The sequence below is a fragment of the Pelobates fuscus genome, chromosome 1 (assembly GCF_036172605.1).
Source record: "Pelobates fuscus isolate aPelFus1 chromosome 1, aPelFus1.pri, whole genome shotgun sequence".
NCBI classification, from domain to species: domain Eukaryota; kingdom Metazoa; phylum Chordata; class Amphibia; order Anura; family Pelobatidae; genus Pelobates; species Pelobates fuscus.
The window spans coordinates 496,634,786-496,653,701 of record NC_086317.1 but is presented as its reverse complement, the minus strand read 5'-3'; the positions used below and the strand labels follow the sequence as shown (position 1 = coordinate 496,653,701).

Here is an 18,916-nt window from a genome sequence, read left to right as displayed (position 1 = left end):
CACACAGGGATTATATGTAACTCTGTGTGACTGGTAAACAATGGATACACTACACACAGGGATTATATGTAACTCTGTGTGACTGGTACACAATGGATACACTACACACAGGGATTATATGTAACTCTGTGTGACTGGTAAACAATGGATACACTACACACAGGGATTATATGTAACTCTGTGTGACTGGTACACAATGGATACACTACGCACAGGGATTATATGTAACTCTGTGTGACTGGTACACAATGGATACACTACACACAGGGATTATATGTAACTCTGTGTGACTGGTACACAATGGATACACTACACACAGGGATTATATGTAACTCTGTGTGACTGGTACACAATGGATACACTACACACAGGGATTATATGTAACTATGTGTGACTGGTACACAATGGATACACTACACACAGGGATTATATGTAACTATGTGTGACTGTTACACAATGTATACACTACACACAGGGATTATTTGTAACTATGTGTGACTGGTACACAATGGATACACTACACACAGGGATTATATGTAACTCTGTGTGACTGGTACACAATGGATACACTACACACAGGGATTATATGTAACTCTGTGTTACTGGTACACAATGGATACACTACACACAGGGATTATATGTAACTCTGTGTGACTGGTAAACAATGGATACACTGCACACAGGGATTATATGTAACTATGTGTGACTGGTACACAATGGATACACTACACACAGGGATTATATGTAACTATGTGTGACTGGTACACAATGGATACACTACGCACAGGGATTATATGTAACTCTGTGTGACTGGTACACAATGGATACACTACACACAGGGATTATATGTAACTCTGTGTGACTGGTACACAATGGATACACTACACACAGGGATTATATGTAACTCTGTGTGACTGGTACACAATGGATACACTACACACAGGGATTATATGTAACTATGTGTGACTGGTACACAATGGATACACTACACACAGGGATTATATGTAACTATGTGTGACTGTTACACAATGTATACACTACACACAGGGATTATTTGTAACTATGTGTGACTGGTACACAATGGATACACTACACACAGGGATTATATGTAACTCTGTGTGACTGGTACACAATGGATACACTACACACAGGGATTATATGTAACTATGTGTGACTGGTACACAATGGATACACTACACACAGGGATTATATGTAACTATGTGTGACTGGTACACAATGGATACACTACACACAGGGATTATATGTAACTATGTGTGACTGGTACACAATGGATACACTACACACAGGGATTATATGTAACTCTGTGTGACTGGTACACAATGGATACACTACACACAGGGATTATATGTAACTCTGTGTGACTGGTACACAATGGATACACTACACACAGGGATTATATGTAACTATGTGTGACTGGTACACAATACTACACTACACACAGGGATTATATGTAACTCTGTGTGACTGGTACACAATGGATACACTACACACAGGGATTATATGTAACTATGTGTGACTGGTACACAATGGATACACTACACACAGGGATTATATGTAACTCTGTGTGACTGGTACACAATGGATACACTACACACAGGGATTATATGTAACTCTGTGTGACTGGTACACAATGGATACACTACACACGGGGATTATATGTAACTCTGTGTGACTGGTACACAATGGATACACTACACACAGGGATTATATGTAACTATGTGTGACTGGTACACAATGGATACACTACACACAGGGATTATATGTAACTCTGTGTGACTGGTACACAATGGATACACTACACACAGGGATTATATGTAACTATGTGTGACTGGTACACAATGGATACACTACACACAGGGATTATATGTAACTCTGTGTGACTGGTACACAATGGATACACTACACACAGGGATTATATGTAACTATGTGTGACTGGTACACAATGGATACACTACACACAGGGATTATATGTAACTCTGTGTGACTGGTACACAATGGATACACTACACACAGGGATTATATGTAACTCTGTGTGACTGGTACACAATGTATACACTACACACAGGGATTATATGTAACTCTGTGTGACTGGTACACAATGGATACACTACACACATGGATTATATGTAACTCTGTGTGACTGGTACACAATGGATACACTGCACACAGGGATTATATGTAACTCTGTGTGACTGGTACACAATGGATACACTACACACAGGGATTATATGTAACTATGTGTGACTGGTACACAATGGATACACTACACACAGGGATTATATGTAACTCTGTGTGACTGGTACACAATGTATACACTACACACAGGGATTATATGTAACTATGTGTGACTGGTACACAATGGATACACTACACACAGGGATTATATGTAACTCTGTGTGACTGGTACACAATGGATACACTACACACAGGGATTATATGTAACTCTGTGTGACTGGTACACAATGTATACACTACACACAGGGATTATATGTAACTATGTGTGACTGGTACACAATGGATACACTACACACAGGGATTATATGTAACTCTGTGTGACTGGTACACAATGTATACACTACACACAGGGATTATATGTAACTATGTGTGACTGGTACACAATGGATACACTACACACAGGGATTATATGTAACTCTGTGTGACTGGTACACAATGGATACACTACACACAGGGATTATATGTAACTCTGTGTGACTGGTACACAATGGATACACTACACACAGGGATTATATGTAACTATGTGTGACTGGTACACAATGGATACACTACACACAGGGATTATATGTAACTCTGTGTGACTGGTACACAATGGATACACTACACACAGGGATTATATGTAACTCTGTGTGACTGGTACACAATGGATACACTGCACACAGGGATTATATGTAACTCTGTGTGACTGGTACACAATGGATACACTACACACAGGGATTATATGTAACTATGTGTGACTGGTACACAATGGATACACTACACACAGGGATTATATGTAACTATGTGTGACTGGTACACAATGGATACACTACACACATGGATTATATGTAACTCTGTGTTACTGGTACACAATGGATACACTACACACAGGGATTATATGTAACTATGTGTGACTGGTACACAATGGATACACTACAGACAGGGATTATATGTAACTATGTGTGACTGGTACACAATGGATACACTACACACAGGGATTATATGTAACTATGTGTGACTGGTACACAATGGATACACTACGCACAGGGATTATATGTAACTATGTGTGACTGGTAAACAATGGATACACTACACACAGGGATTATATGTAACTCTGTGTGACTGGTACACAATGGATACACTACACACGGGGATTATATGTAACTCTGTGTGACTGGTACACAATGCTTAATTTGGTCACAAAGGACTATGATCTATCTTTTGAACCACTGGACCCATTTGTATGATCTTGACATATGTTTGTATTTGGAATATGCTGATTATGTGAATGTGATGCATACTTTTAAAGTTATGAATAATGTGGAAAAACTGTATTTCTCTGCCTGTGATAATTACATTACCCATTGTGTAAGGTAATTGTATCACAGGCAGAGGGGAAGATTTTGTGTGGGGGTGTCTGAATGTATTGTACGTGTTTATTGGTTGTTTTCCAAAACCCTGTGGGTGGTACTAATGTCTATATAAGAACAATAAACCCACAGCTCTGTCTGTTCCTGCTTGACCCTCAAAACGGAGCCTTGTCTCGTTCTTGGGGGGATTTATTGTATGCTGTTCCAGTTCGACTGCTAGGAGTGTAAACCTTTCGTATGGTTTTTACTATTCGACTGTTTACAGCATTTGGATGTTTGAGAGCATTCGTATGCTTCTCCAGTTCGGTGGATTGGTGTCTACAGTAGCTGCCTGTATATCTGGAAGGGAATATCTCCTAAATGGCGTTTAACCCCTTTTATGCCCAGGGTGCCGTTACACTAACTTTAAGATAAGGCCAGGGACTAATGAAAGTATTTAGAAAATTGGGCAGACTAGATGGGCTGAATGGTTCTTATCTGCCGTCACATTCTATGTGTCTCACCCCGCCTGTCCCCTATTCTAATTACAGAGCTCCTTCTCACCCCGTCTGTTCCCTGTTCTAATAACAGAGCTCCTTATCACTCCTGTTCTAATAACAGAGCTCCTTCTCACCCTGTCTCTCCCCATTCTAGTAACAGAGCTCCTTACCACCCTGTCTCTCCCCATTCTAGTAACAGAGCTTCTTCTCACCCTGTCTCTCTCCGTTCTAATAACAGAGCTCCTTCTCACCCTGTCACTCTCCATTCTAATAACAGAGCTCCTTCTCACTATTTTAATGACAGAACACCTTCTTGCTGTCACCTGTACCTGCTTACCTCTCTCTCAGTGTTTCTATGTTGTATCTCTTATTTCTGCTCCTCTCACGTTGCTGAAGATCTTTCAGGATTTGTTCCTCTTGTTCTGCATTGTGAAGTCCTAGGATGGTTCCTTCACTTGTCAGAGCTGAAAGCTCCATTAAAAACCTTATTGGGGCTCCTTCATGCACCAGGAATGCAGTAGAGCCACCTAAAACACTAGCTTTATAACATGCCTCCCTGTACAGAGCATAGCGCTCATCATCCATCTCTTTTCCACAGAGCTCCACCAATGAGCACTGGGTGAGCTGTGCTGCCAACTTTGCCAAACTCCTTCTTCCTGTAGCAGGGCACTGAGAGCACAGTGCTAGGTGACCCTGAGGCAGGGCCAGCACACGGGTTAGACGGACAATGTGCTGCAGGTCCTGAGGACAGAGTGTCAGGCCAGCTGATTGCTTTATGAAGTAGGACGATCCTGACTGCTCCTTATACGTGGGAAGCTCTCCTCTTTGTTGTGTCCCAGATACCAGTGAATGGTAGAAGGTCAGGTCTTGCAGAGGTGTCTCATTTAATAGATAAGATGGAAGGAGATATTCCTCATTGCCAGAGGGGTTTGTTGAGGTGTGAGATGTACAAGGTGTCCTCTCCTGACTCCTTATCTGCTCATTCTCTCTATCTGATATTTCATGCTTAATGCCATCCCTGATGCACATATTTTGGTTGTTATTCTCTGGCTGGTTCATTTTCAGACCTCTATTCTGTGCTCCTAACTGGTCCACCACCATAGCTCCATCCTGGGACCCTGGCTGGGTCTTCTCTGGAGCTTCATCCTGAGCAACTGGGTGGTTCTTTTCTGGAGTTCCATCCTGGGCCCCCATGGGACAAAATTCCTGCACTGCACACATCAGCAGATGCTCACTGAATGCTAGCTTCTCTCTATTATTCTCCAGGATATCGCCAAAGGTGCGCAAAGCCTCATGCATCCAAAGACGGACAATGCCCAATGTGGTGAGCAGTGCAGCAGGGAGGGAATGGTGAAAATGTGGGGAGAGATGGGGCCCTGGGGCTGAACACAGTAGAGTTATGCTGTTTATTAATCTATGAATGTGATGCAGAGAGAAGCAGTAATGTGGGGGGATAGTGTGTATCACTTTGTTGTACAGATTTACTGTTGCTCGACCAATGGCTTTACCAAGAAATAAAGCATGAGGCATAGATAGTGTCTTCTTCAACCATGTTGTCAGATGCAGGGTGAACACACTCAACAGAGACTCTGGACCCAACTCAGGCAAAACAAGGATGCAAAACAGACGGGTGAGTCTAGGACACAAGGCTCCTGCCCCATCTTGTGGAGAGCAGGTTGTGCCCAGGATGCTTTTTAAAGGTACACAAGCTTTGTTTGCGGGATCAGAGATGATGCCCCTCAAGGTCTCGAGAACAGGAGAGGTCTTGCTGAAAGAGTCTGAAGGGAGAAAGTAAACTAGTAAATTTAAAGAAAAGTAAATGAATCACTTATAGCTCTCATAACGTAAAATGTTTAAAAACAAATACTACATAATAACTATCTGCAATATGTCTATATGGCTAAAGATTGAGTAATATAGAACTCATCCCAAGTTGATTTTAAATGTAAGATAACAGGCAGCAGAGATTAGAATAGTCAGAAACAACCTGAGGTCAGTGTGACAATCTCCCCTCTCCAAGTGAGTTTGCCATGAGCTCCTGGAGGTGCCTGTTTGCCAGCCTCCTGCCCACAGACTATGGGCCCTGCAGGAAAACCTGTAAAAGACTACCGAACTTGACCGACTGCTAGCACTGATTTCCCTAGAATTTTTTTTAGCATGGGGCCATGCTTGCGGTTGGTCAAAACTATGACTTCCAGGAAAGTCCTGAAACCCTGAACCGATCTGGGTGATTTTTGGATATGTTGTTCACCAAACATTTTTTGGGGTATGTTATGTTTTGGGGTACTTTCTGAACTTTGTGAAAATGTGCTTTTGTGAGTTACTTACAGGACTTTACTCAATTATCTCCCAAGCAGAGGGGAGGGATTGTGTGCTGTACATGGGTGTGTCACAGACTGTATGTTTGTTCTGATTGTTTTGTGTCTTTTGTGTTCCTGTGCCCCATCAGATCCAGGGGGTGTTCCTCTGGCCTGGAGAATTGTATAAAAGCCAAACTGAAGCATTAAACTCTAAGATCATCTTGCACCTTCATGAAGTTTTGGCTCATGTTTGGGGGAATGGAGAACTACACTCTGGGGGATTGCTATAAATCACTATACTCCCCCGAGTATAATCACTAAGCTCTTGTAATAGCTGTTAAGACACCTTTTGTGTCTATAAGTAAATCGCCGTTTAGTTCACCTTCCCCTCTCACCGTATCAAGTCTCTGTTCGTATAATTGTAATCCACGAACCATAACCAGGGTAAGCGGTAATCTCCCGAACGGGATCCGTGAACGTACTCTGGTTCCCGAATCAAACTCCACGAACTGCCGCTAACAGCCGAATCACGACATCCACCAAGCGGCATAAGTTTCCCATAAACAGTCTCTAAGCGTGAATAAGAAATCCCCCCAATAATGAGACAGAAGCTCCGTATTGAGGGTCAAACAGGATCTGGCTTTACTGTGGGCTACCCGCCCGTATTTATGCGGGTCTCCCACTTGGTGGACACTCCCCTAGGGGACCAAATGGAAGACTGAAATTACAGATGTACAGTAGGACATTCCAGACATACAGGCATAGACTTTTCCCACAATGCAATAGGGTTTCCTCCTTCCTGCCCTGGAGATAATTGGGAACAAATGCAATTATCTCCAGGACAAGGACCCATCGCCATTTTAAATATAAAACCAGAAAATACATAAAAATACATAACTTTATGATAACTGTATATTTCACATCCATATCACATATCCCCAGATAGCCGGGATCTGAGGGCACATTATTGACGAATAGCGCTCAGATCCCATTCGTATAGTTCAATCGCCATGGAGTCAAAGTTCTTATAGTCTTTCGGCAGACGATCGACTCCATGGGAAGGCTATCTGGGTTAAGTACTTTCGGTCAACGGTAAAACTCACGAACAGCTGGTATTCGTATGGTTTTGTCGAGACAGCCGAATGACCCATGGTTTCAGCGGTGTTCGGCAGAAAGGGTGTCCGTTTTTAGTTCCATGGAATCAGAGCCAAACACTGCTGGGCTTTCGTATGGTTAAAAATGGCCGCTGCCTCGTGGTCGACATACGAACGGCGGCCACCCTGAAGTCAGTTTAATTGAGAAGTGTCTGCGGTTAACCACAACGTTCTAATTGGGATCAAAAGGTTAACCAGCAGCACACTTCTCTTCTGGGTGGCCATCCGTTCGGTAGTTTTATTCGTGAAAACAGTCATTTGGATGGTTATGATACTGGAAACAGTCATTTAAACGGATGGCACAAAATAGACGAATCCACAAAAGAAATAGACAGACGGATGGTTCTGTCACAATAGCTGTTCCTGCTACACTCTCTGGACTAAGAGAGGTCTACCCACTGGAAGCTGGATCCTGGTCATAGGTCCAGGGTGGGTAGAAGACAGCGAGATCCCAACCAAGCTGCGGCGGTTCGTGGGGTTTGCAGTAGTTATGGTGTTCCAGCGCAGTGCTTATGTTACTCGTTAGTACTAGAGGAGACGGTGAGACCCCAACCAAGCTACGGCGGTTCGTGGAGTCTGCGGTTGCTATGGTGTCAGGTGCGGTGCTCATAATCCTTGGTAAGCATAGGAGCATCGATTGGCAGATGGTCCGTAACAATTGGTGGCAGTGGTGGCTGGCCAGGACATGGGTCTTGGTGTGAGGAGTGGGCCAGCTAGAGATGTGCCTCTGGCCTGAAAATGTGTATAAGAGAAATGCCCTTGCACTTAATAAACCAGACCTTCTTACCCTCGTGTCTCGTGTTGTAGGGAACAGCTATACCAGAGCTCTCCCTTCAGCTATACAGCTTTACTCTCCTGGAGGAGAGATCCAGCTATACTAGCTCCTCAGGATATCGAGTTGGAGCTCTGTCTGCAGCGCTCTCCAGTTATAGGCTAGAAGGACATCCAGACAGTAGATACCCCCACTCTATAGGGGAAACCGTCACAAGAGATCAGGATTCATGTAAAATAATTCTGTCCTTGTTACAAATAGGATGGTGTAGATTAGTCAGAAACAATCCAAGGTCAGGATTACAGAGATCAAGATTAATGTAAGATTATCCCCTCCCACTGTGACAGACCCATCTGTATAGACTAAGATTGCTGGTTCGTCTGTTTGCCCCCTTTTCATCTATTTGCCTGTCCGTATACCCCTGTTCATTTGTTTCCTGAAAGAACCGATTAAAACTACCGAACGGACGGCCACCCGGGAGAGAAGTGTGCTGCTGGTTAACCTCTTGGCCCCAATTAGAACCCATTCTAACCGTATTCAGGGTGGTCGTTGTTCGTATGCCGACCACGAGGTGGCGGCCATTTTACACCATGCAAAAGACCAGCGGTGTTCGGCGCAGATTCTATGGAACTAAAAACGGACACTCTTTCTGCCGAACACCGCTGAAATCACCCTTCTCAGTCAACAAGGCATGCGACCACCGGCCGTTCGGGAGTTTGGATTACACGAATGGACTTAACCCAGATAGCCGTCCCATGGAGTCAATCGCATACCGAAGAGCTATAACCGACTTTGACTCTATGGCGATTGAACTGTGCGTATGGGATCTGAGCGCTATTCGCTAAGAATGTGCACTCAGATCCAGGCTATCTGGGGATACGTTGCACGAATGTAATATGTTCGGTAGTTGTATACTTATTTATTTTTACACGTTTTTTGTGTTTAAGTTAAAATGGCGATTTGCCTCTGTCCTGGAGATAATTGAATTACTTCTTGATTATCTCCAGGGCAGAGGGGAGGAAACCAGGATGCATTGTGGGAATATTTTGTGCCTGTATGTCTGAAAGTGCCATATGTCTGTCTGTCATTAGTCTCCCATTTTGTCTCCTAAGGGAGTGTCCACCAAGTGGGAGACCTGAATAAATACGGGCGGGTAGCCTACAGTAAAGCCAGTTCTTATTTTACCCTCAATGCGGAGCTTGGTCTCGTTATTGGAGGGGAGATTTACTACACGGTTAGCAACTGATTACTGGAAACGTAAGCCGCTTGGATGTTATATTTGATCGTCTGTTAGCCGCGATTCGTGGATTTATTATTCGTGAGTTTTGGGATCCGTATGGGTCCCGGTCGGGAGACTGGTGCATTCCCCTGGTTGCAGTTTGTACGGTTGGAGTATACGAATGGAGTTTGCATTATTGCGAAAGGGGAAGCTTAACTAAATGGCGGTTTTACTCCTTGATGCCAGAGGGGTCTTAACACCCACCCTCCCCTTTTCCTTTCTGTACCCACTCCCTATATATGCTTAGGAAAATAAAAATTGTAAATCCCCCCCCCAAAAAAAAATGTAAGATTCTTGTGTCCTTGTTACAGGCAAGTGTAGAATAGTCTGGATTAATCTGAGGTCAGGATTACAGAGATTGGGATAAATGTTAAATAAATATGTCCTTATTACAGGCAGGTGTCTGGAACAAGCAAAGTTTAGAGTGATTGGGCAGGCAGACTCAGTATCAGTATCATCAAGAATCACAAATAATCTATAAATCATAAATGGGACAAGGTAGTGCCAAAAGAATGGCTTAAATAGACTTGATAACAGAAGCTTTCTCCACCTTTGTACAGGTGCCTCGGGAACTGCACTCACAGGTCATCTTACTACAGCTTAAGGAATGGATGGAGAAGGAGTTTGTGGAACTGGCCTCTTTGGCCCAGATACTGTGTCTCCCTGTCAGTAGAGGGGTGCAATTTTAGTCGGGATGTGTTCAGTGTCCTCTCCTCTGTTAGCTCAGTATTATAGTGTTGCCCTATTATTTTAGAATCTTCCAGATTAGAAAAAACTGGCTGCCTGACCACTTCCTTAATAGGACAGGACAGTCAAATCATACTCCATAACTTGAGTGCATTTGATATTTGGCCTCACATTTATGCTGTTTTTCTTCATTCAAATCTAGTTTTGATACAAAATAAAAAAGCCATGCTCTCTTTTACAAAGTAACTTCCTTTTTAAATGTAATATGTACTGAGCTCCAGGGCCGCCATCAGGGCATGACAACCATAACAGTTGTCATGGGCCCGGCGGTCCTGGGGGGCCCCGAGCCCCACATACTGCTGCAGTAAGTAATGGCTGAGCTGGGGAGTTAAACAATCTCCCCAGCCAGCCTGCACTCAGCAAGGGGCCCGCACAGCCGTCCGCGGGCCCCTGCTGCTAAAAATGTTCTCCCTCCGTGCAGGGCATACTGAGGGGCAGCTAAGGGGCCTCCCAAAGACCCCACTAGGCTGCCCCACAGTGTGCCTGTCTCCAAACACAGCCTCACTGAGCTGCCTGTAACTGCTCAGGGCAGCTCCCTGCAGCTGGTTCTGCAGGAAGTGACATCACCAGTCACAGTGAGCTATGCGGAGCTGCCCTGAGCAGACTTACAGGCAGCGTGTCAGCATTGTGAGGCTCCTTCAGAAGAGGACCACCAGAGAGGTAAGGTTTGGGAGCCCCTGCCCCCCCCTGCTCCCACTGCATCCCCTGCCCCTCCCCCCCTTGCTCCCACTGCAATCCCTACCCTCCCCCCCCCCTGTTCCCACTGCAATCCCTACCCTCCCCCCCCTCCCTTGCTCCCACTGCATCCCCTACCCCCCTGGCTCCCACTGCATCCCCTACCCCCCTGGCTCCCACTGCATCCCCTACCCCCCCTTTCTCCCACTGCATCCCCTACCCCCCCCTTGCTCCCACTGCATCCCCTACCCCCCCTGCTCCCACTCCATCCCCTGCTCTCTCTGCAGCCCCTACTCCCCTGCTCCCTCTGCAGCCCCTGCTCCCTCTGCAGCCCCTACTCCCCTGCTCCCTCTGCAGCCCCTACTCCCCTGCTCCCTCTGCAGCCCCTACCCCCCTGCTCCCACTGCATCCCCTACCCCCTGCTACCACTGCACCCCCTGCTCCCTCTGTAGCCCCTACCCCCTGCCCCCTTTGCAGCCCCTACCCCCTCTGCAGCCCCTGCACCCACTGCATCCCCTGCTCCCTCTGCAGCCCCTACCCCCACTGCATCCCCTACTCCCTGCTCCCACTGCATCCCCTGCTCCCTCTGCAGCCCCTACCACTCTGCTCCCTTTGCAGCCCCTACCCCCCCTGCTCCCACTGCATTCTCTGCTCCCTCTGCAGCCCCAACCCCACTGCTCCCTCTGCAACCCCCAACCCACTCTGCTCCCACTGCATCCCCTATGTCAGGGTACCTGTGGTCTCTACCTCCGAAAGAGGTAGAGAGACTTAGCTGTTCCTCCATCCAGACGGTCTGATGGCTCCCTTCCCCGCGGTCTATCCGGTCATGCTAGGCCGGCCGCGAGGGAGTGACTGCCTTTTACAGCATCTAGGCAGGAAGTAGTCATCAGGACACTCCCCCAGAACAACCTGTCAGTCAATGGCTGCAGGACCAATCAGGACGCCTTGGGGGCGTGGTTACTGCTCTGAACAGGGTATTTAACAGAGCTTCTTTCATTAGCTCATTGCCCTGTCGTGGTTCTAGCTTGTTCTAGTCACTCAGTGCTTGTGTATTCTATTATCCCTTTTGGTTTTGACCCGGCTTGTTTACCTTACTCTGCTTATCTCTGTTACCCTTGATTCGGCTTGTCTCTCGCTTACCTGTCTTCTGTTACCCTCGACCTCGGCTTGTCTTTGACCATTCTATACTGTACTACTTACGTTAGTCCGCCCATTCTAAGGTCCGGTATACGTATCTGGCTACTGTTTGTACTCTGCGTGTTGGATCCCTGTCCCGATCCTGACATTACGACAGGGCCAATGGATCCTGCAAGTACAAACAGTCAGCTGGCTGCTCCTGATCCTAGGTTTGAAGCCATGGATCACAGAATGGATCAGATGGCGCTTGCGCTACAGGCTCTATTAGCTTGTGCCAATAAACCACCAGAGGAGATACGTAATACCCCTGTTTCTCCTGTCGGTTCAGGTCTAGAGGTAGCCACAGTGGGTGCTTCTTCTCACATTACCCCCCCAGTACGCTATGGTGGGGCTCCTGAGAAGTGTCGTGGTTTTTTAAACCAAATTAGTATCCACTTTGAATTGCAACCTCGCTCTTATCCTACAGATAGGGCAAAAGTAGGATTTATTATCACCCTACTCATTGAGAAAGCTCTGAGATGGGCCAACCCACTATGGGAGAACGATAATCCATTAGTTTATAACTATAACGCATTTGTAGCTGCTTTTAGAAGAACATTTGACCCTCCAGGTAGAAAGGTTAATGCAGCCAGATTACTGTTGCGCCTGAGACAGGAGAACCGAACACTGGTGGATTATGCACTAGAGTTCAGGTCTCTGGCGGCAGAAATCAAGTGGAATGAGCAGGCGTATATGGATGTATTTTTGAATGGCCTATCTGATGTAATCCTTGATGAGGTTGCTACCAGAGAACTCCCTGAGAATTTAGAGGATTTAATTTCGTTCATCTCTCGTATAGATGAACGTCTAAGAGAGAGACAGAACACTCGAGAGGGGAACCAGAGACCTTCTTTTAGGTTAGCTCCCGCTGTTCCAAGTCCTGACTCCACGATATCTTTGCTTACTGAATCTATGCAGAAAGGGTATACCCGCCTCTCTGAGGAGGAAAGACAGCACAGGAGAAGAGAGGGTTTGTGTATGTATTGTGGAGCCAAGGGTCATTTACTCTCGAACTGTTCTAACCGCCCGGGAAACGCTCGCACCTAAGTCTCTCTAGAGGACAGGCCTTGGGTGTTTCTATTTTGTCCTCTACTCCTGATTATAAAGATCACAGGCTTCTGCTACCAGTTTCCTTAACTTGGGGGAAGGAAGTAGTAAGGGCTATGGCATTGATAGATTCCGGTGCTGCTGAGAATTTTATCGACCAAGCCTTTGCTAGTAAGAACAATTTCCCATCCCAGCTAAGGGAGACACCTTTGGCCGTTGAGGCCATAGATGGTAGACCACTACTAGACCCTGTTATCTTTCGTGAGACCATACCCATTAATTTAAATGTGGGTATCCTACACGTGGAGAATTTATCTCTTCTGCTCATTTCGTCTCCTTCCGTTCCCATAGTTCTGGGGTACCCATGGTTGAAAAAACATAACCCTATTATCGATTGGGAGTTACTCTCGTGGGGCCAGGGCTGCCAGGATCGGTGTTTGTGCAAGGTTTCTCCATTAGCTAATATTAACATACCGGAGAATCCTACTCAGTCCACAGAAAGACAAATACCAGACCTTTACCTAGACTTAAGGGCAGTGTTTGACAAGAAGAATGCCGATTCTTTGCCTCCACACAGGTCATTTGACTGTAAGATTAAGCTTCTACCCGGCACTATGCCTCCGAGGGGCCATGTATATCCTTTGTCTGTTCAGGAAAACTCGGTTCTAGAGGAGTATATTCGGGAGAATTTAGAAAAGGGATTCATCAGGAGGTCTTCTTCTCCGGCCGGGGCTGGGTTCTTTTTCATTAAGAAGAAGGATGGCACGCTGAGACCTTGTATCGATTACCGAGGCTTGAATAAAATAACTGTCAGAAATGCCTATCCTATCCCACTGATTACCGAGTTATTTGATCGTCTTAAGGGCTCCAAAATCTTCACCAAGTTAGATCTCAGAGGGGCTTACAATTTGGTGAGAATCCAGCAAGGTCACGAGTGGATGACGGCATTCAATACCCGGTATGGCCATTACGAATACACTGTTATGCCATTTGGACTATGCAATGCTCCTGCAGTATTTCAAGATTTGATTAATGAGGTACTTAGGGAGTTTCAGCATGATTGTGTTATTGTTTACCTGGACGACATACTAATACACTCTAAGGAGATTGAGACTCACCATAGACAGGTCAGAAAGGTATTACACAAGCTGCTGCAACATGGTCTATATTGCAAATTGGAGAAGTGCAGTTTTGATCAGTCTCAGGTAGACTTTCTTGGATACGTGATTTCTGGGGAGGGTTTTAAAATGGATCCTGTAAAACTTCAATCTATTTTAGACTGGCCCTTGCCCAAAGGACTCAAGGCTATCCAAAGGTTTATTGGTTTTTCCAACTACTATAGGCGCTTCATTAAAGGATACTCCTCTATCATTGCGCCTATTACCAATATGACCAAACAAGGGGCTGATACTAAGTTCTGGTCTAAGGAAGCTCTGGGTGCTTTCAAGACTCTCAAGGAACTTTTTGCCTCGGCTCCCATTCTAGTCCATCCTGATACGACTCTGCCTTTCTTGCTCGAGGTCGATGCCTCTGAGACAGCAGTTGGGGCTGTTCTGTCTCAAAGGTTAGGGGTGGATAAACCGTTACACCCTTGTGGTTTCTTCTCTAAGAAATTTTCTGGGCCTGAGAGCAGATATGACATCGGGGAAAGGGAACTGTTAGCAGTCATTAAAGCCTTAAAGGAGTGGAGACATTTGTTGGAGGGGACCCTACACCCTATTACGATTTTGACGGACCACAAAAACTTGTCCTATATTGGGGAGGCTAAGCGCTTATCCTCTAGACAAGCTCGTTGGTCCTTATTCCTGACTCACTTCAATTATGTACTGACTTACAGACCTGGTTCTAAAAACTCTAAAGCCGATGCATTATCTCGCCAATATGAACCTTCTACTGTACCTGAACCAGTTCTTTCTTCTATAGTTCCGAAATGCAATATCATTGCTAATACGAATCTCAGGATTCATTCTCCATTACTGGCCGAGATCATTAAGTTGCAACATCTAGCACCTAAACAGACTCCTGCAGGCCGTCATTTCGTTCCTCCTGCTCTTCAACTGGAACTTTTACAGTGTTTACATAATAGCAAGATGGCGGGACATCCTGGTATCCGCAAAACTTACGCGTTGATCTCTAAGGACTTCTGGTGGCCTGCTTTACGGAGGGACATTGAGGAGTTCATCGCTGCATGTGAAGTTTGTACTAAAACCAAACAACCCCATACGCTTCCATGTGGATTCCTGCAACCCTTGGAGGTTCCAGAAAAACCATGGTCCTGTTTGGCCATGGACTTTATTGTCGATCTACCTATCTCTAAAAGACAGACTGTTATCCTCACCGTGGTTGACAGGTTTACTAAGATGGCACACTTCATTCCCCTGCCTAAACTCCCGTCTTCTCCCGAATTGGCAGAGATATTCGCTAAGGAGATTTTTCGCCTACATGGGATACCCTCTCAAATTGTATCGGACAGAGGCTCCCAATTTGTTTCCCGCTTTTGGAGGTCCTTCTGCTCTCAACTTGGTATTAAATTAAACTTTTCTTCTGCCTATCATCCTCAGTCTAACGGAGCTGCTGAACGTACCAACCAGAAAATTGAACAATATTTACGATGCTTTGTTTCTGAACACCAGGATGATTGGGTCGGTTTGATTCCTTGGGCGGAGTTTGCACACAACAATCTCGTTTGCGATTCTACTCATTCAAGCCCCTTCTTCATGAATTATGGTTTTCATCCGTCTATTCTTCCTTCGGATTCCCCTTCCCAGGGGGTGCCGTCGGTTGATGTTCATGTTGCCAATTTGAGGAAGTTGTGGGATCAAACTCGACAAATCCTTGTGCACAACTCTATGTTGGTCAAGAAACACGCTGATAAACGTAGAAGGGCGGCTCCGGTCTTTGTTCCAGGTGATAGGGTATGGCTGAGCACGAGGAACATCCGTTTAAAAGTGCCCTCCATGAAGTTCGCTCCTCGTTATATTGGACCCTACAGGGTGCTGACCCGTATCAATCCAGTTGCGTATCGTTTAGCTCTTCCTAATACCTTACGCATCCCGAACTCGTTTCACGTTTCATTGCTGAAACCACTCATATGTAACAGATTTTCCTCCACAATAGCCCCTCCTCGCCCCGTTCAGGTGGAGGGTCAGGAGGAGTATGAGGTTAACTCTATTATTGATTCTCGAATCTCCCGGGGGAGAGTACAATATCTGGTTGATTGGAAGGGATATGGTCCTGAGGAGAGGAGTTGGGTACCTCAGGAGGATGTTCATGCTCCCCGTCTCCGCAGGGCGTATCACTCTCGCTTCCCATCTCGTCCCGGTTCATTCCGCCCGGTGGGCGTATCTGAGAGGGGGGGTACTGTCAGGGTACCTGTGGTCTCTACCTCCGAAAGAGGTAGAGACTTAGCTGTTCCTCCATCCAGACGGTCTGATGGCTCCCTTCCCCGCGGTCTATCCGGTCATGCTAGGCCGGCCGCGAGGGAGTGACTGCCTTTTACAGCATCTAGGCAGGAAGTAGTCATCAGGACACTCCCCCAGAACAACCTGTCAGTCAATGGCTGCAGGACCAATCAGGACGCCTTGGGGGCGTGGTTACTGCTCTGAACAGGGTATTTAACAGAGCTTCTTTCATTAGCTCATTGCCCTGTCGTGGTTCTAGCTTGTTCTAGTCACTCAGTGCTTGTGTATTCTATTATCCCTTTTGGTTTTGACCCGGCTTGTTTACCTTACTCTGCTTATCTCTGTTACCCTTGATTCGGCTTGTCTCTCGCTTACCTGTCTTCTGTTACCCTCGACCTCGGCTTGTCTTTGACCATTCTATACTGTACTACTTACGTTAGTCCGGCCATTCTAAGGTCCGGTATACGTATCTGGCTACTGTTTGTACTCTGCGTGTTGGATCCCTGTCCCGATCCTGACACCCTATGCCCCTGATCCCACTGCAGCCCATACCCCTTGCAGCTCCTACCCACTGCAGCCCATACCCCCTACAGCCCCTACCTCCCACCTCCCTCTGAGGCTCCTAACCCCTGCGACCACTGCAGCCCATACCCCCTACAGCCCCTACCTCCCTGCTCCCTCTGCAGCCCCAACCTCCCTGCTCCCTCTGCAACCCCTGCTACATCTGCAGCCCCTACCCCCTGCTTCCTCTGCAGCCCCTAGCCCATACCCCCTACAGCTCCTACCTCCCTGCTCCCTCTGCAACCCCTACCTCCCTGCTCCCTCTGCAGCCCCTACCTCCCTGCTCCCACTGAATTCCCTGCCCCTCTGCTCCCACTGAATTCCCTGCCCCTCTGCTCCCACTGCAGCCCTTACCTGCTGCTCCCACTGCAGCTCCTGCCCCCTGCACTGTGCGCAATGGTAGGGTTTCGCTTTTGGTAGTGGCTAGTGGGCTACCCAACTGCTCCCACTGCAGCTCCTATTACCCTTTGCACCCACTACAGCCTCTATTCCCCCCTGTACCCTCTGCAGCCCCTTCCACTCACACCCTTTACAGCCCCTTCCTTTCGGCACCCTCTGCAGTCCCTACCCCTTTGCACGCACAAACATAAAGGGACACTTTAGTTACCAGAACAGCTACAGCTTAATTTATATTATACAGCTTAATGTAGTTGTTCTGGTGAGTATAGTCTACCACTGCAGGGTTTTTGCTGCAAAGACTGCCTTTTTAGAGAAAATGCAGTGTTTACATTGCTGCCTAGGAACACCTAGGCGCTTCCTGTGTCAGTGTTGCAAAATGTGCAGCACTGACATTCAACATCTCCATGCTCTGCATGTCGACGCTGAACGCTTGTCATAGAGAAGCACATGTGTGTGTGTATATATATATATATATATAGCGATTTTCGCTATATATATATGTGCACAGAGGGCCCCCTGCTACCTGTACGATGAAGAGGGGGCCCAGCAGCACACTCTGTCCTCCTTTCCAGCTGCTCTCTGTCTAACTTTCCTGCGCCCTGCGGCTGCCAGAGCGTTGCCATGTGTTACTATGGCAACGCTCCGCACAGCACGCAGGCCTGTCTCGTGAGATTTAGTCAGAGAGGAGCTGGAAAGGAAGACAATGTGTGCTGCTGGGCCCCCTCTTCAATGTACCGCGGCTGGCTCCCTCCACCATGCCACTGGATCAACAGGAAATGCGATCTCCCCCCCTCCCTGGCACAGTAAGAACCAGGGAGGGGGGAATAAAATTGAAATATACACAAATAAATTAAAAAAAAAATACTCCCCTTCCCCCCTATTTTGCACACACACTGAATCCTTACAAGCACACTCTGCACTACACACACACACACACTACATTCACTCAACACACTCTGCACTACACACACACTACATTCACTATACACACTCTTCACTACACACACTACATTCACTAACACACTCTGCACTACATTCACTAAACACACTCTGCACTACACATACACTACATTCACTAAACACACTCTGCACTCACTACAAACACTACATTTACTAAACACACTCTGCACTACACACACACACACTACATTCACTAAACACACTTTGCGCTACAGACACACTGCATTCACTATACACATTTTGCTCTACACACACACACACACACACACTACATTCACTATACACATTTTGCACTACACACACTACATTCACTAAACACACTCTGCACTACACACGCACTACATTTACTAAACACACTTTG

General features: G+C 46.4%; 1 protein-coding gene across 1 annotated transcript in view; it reads right to left on the bottom strand.

Annotated features, from left to right (window-relative positions):
• LOC134586281 (dynein heavy chain domain-containing protein 1-like) overlaps positions 1-18,916 on the bottom strand; it is a 246,596-nt gene that overhangs the window by 178,731 nt on the left and 48,949 nt on the right. Inside the window, exon 8 of the mRNA XM_063441768.1 lies at positions 4,422-5,862. Coding sequence (XP_063297838.1) covers positions 4,422-5,862 — 1,441 coding nt within the window. The remainder of the gene's footprint in view (positions 1-4,421; positions 5,863-18,916) is intronic.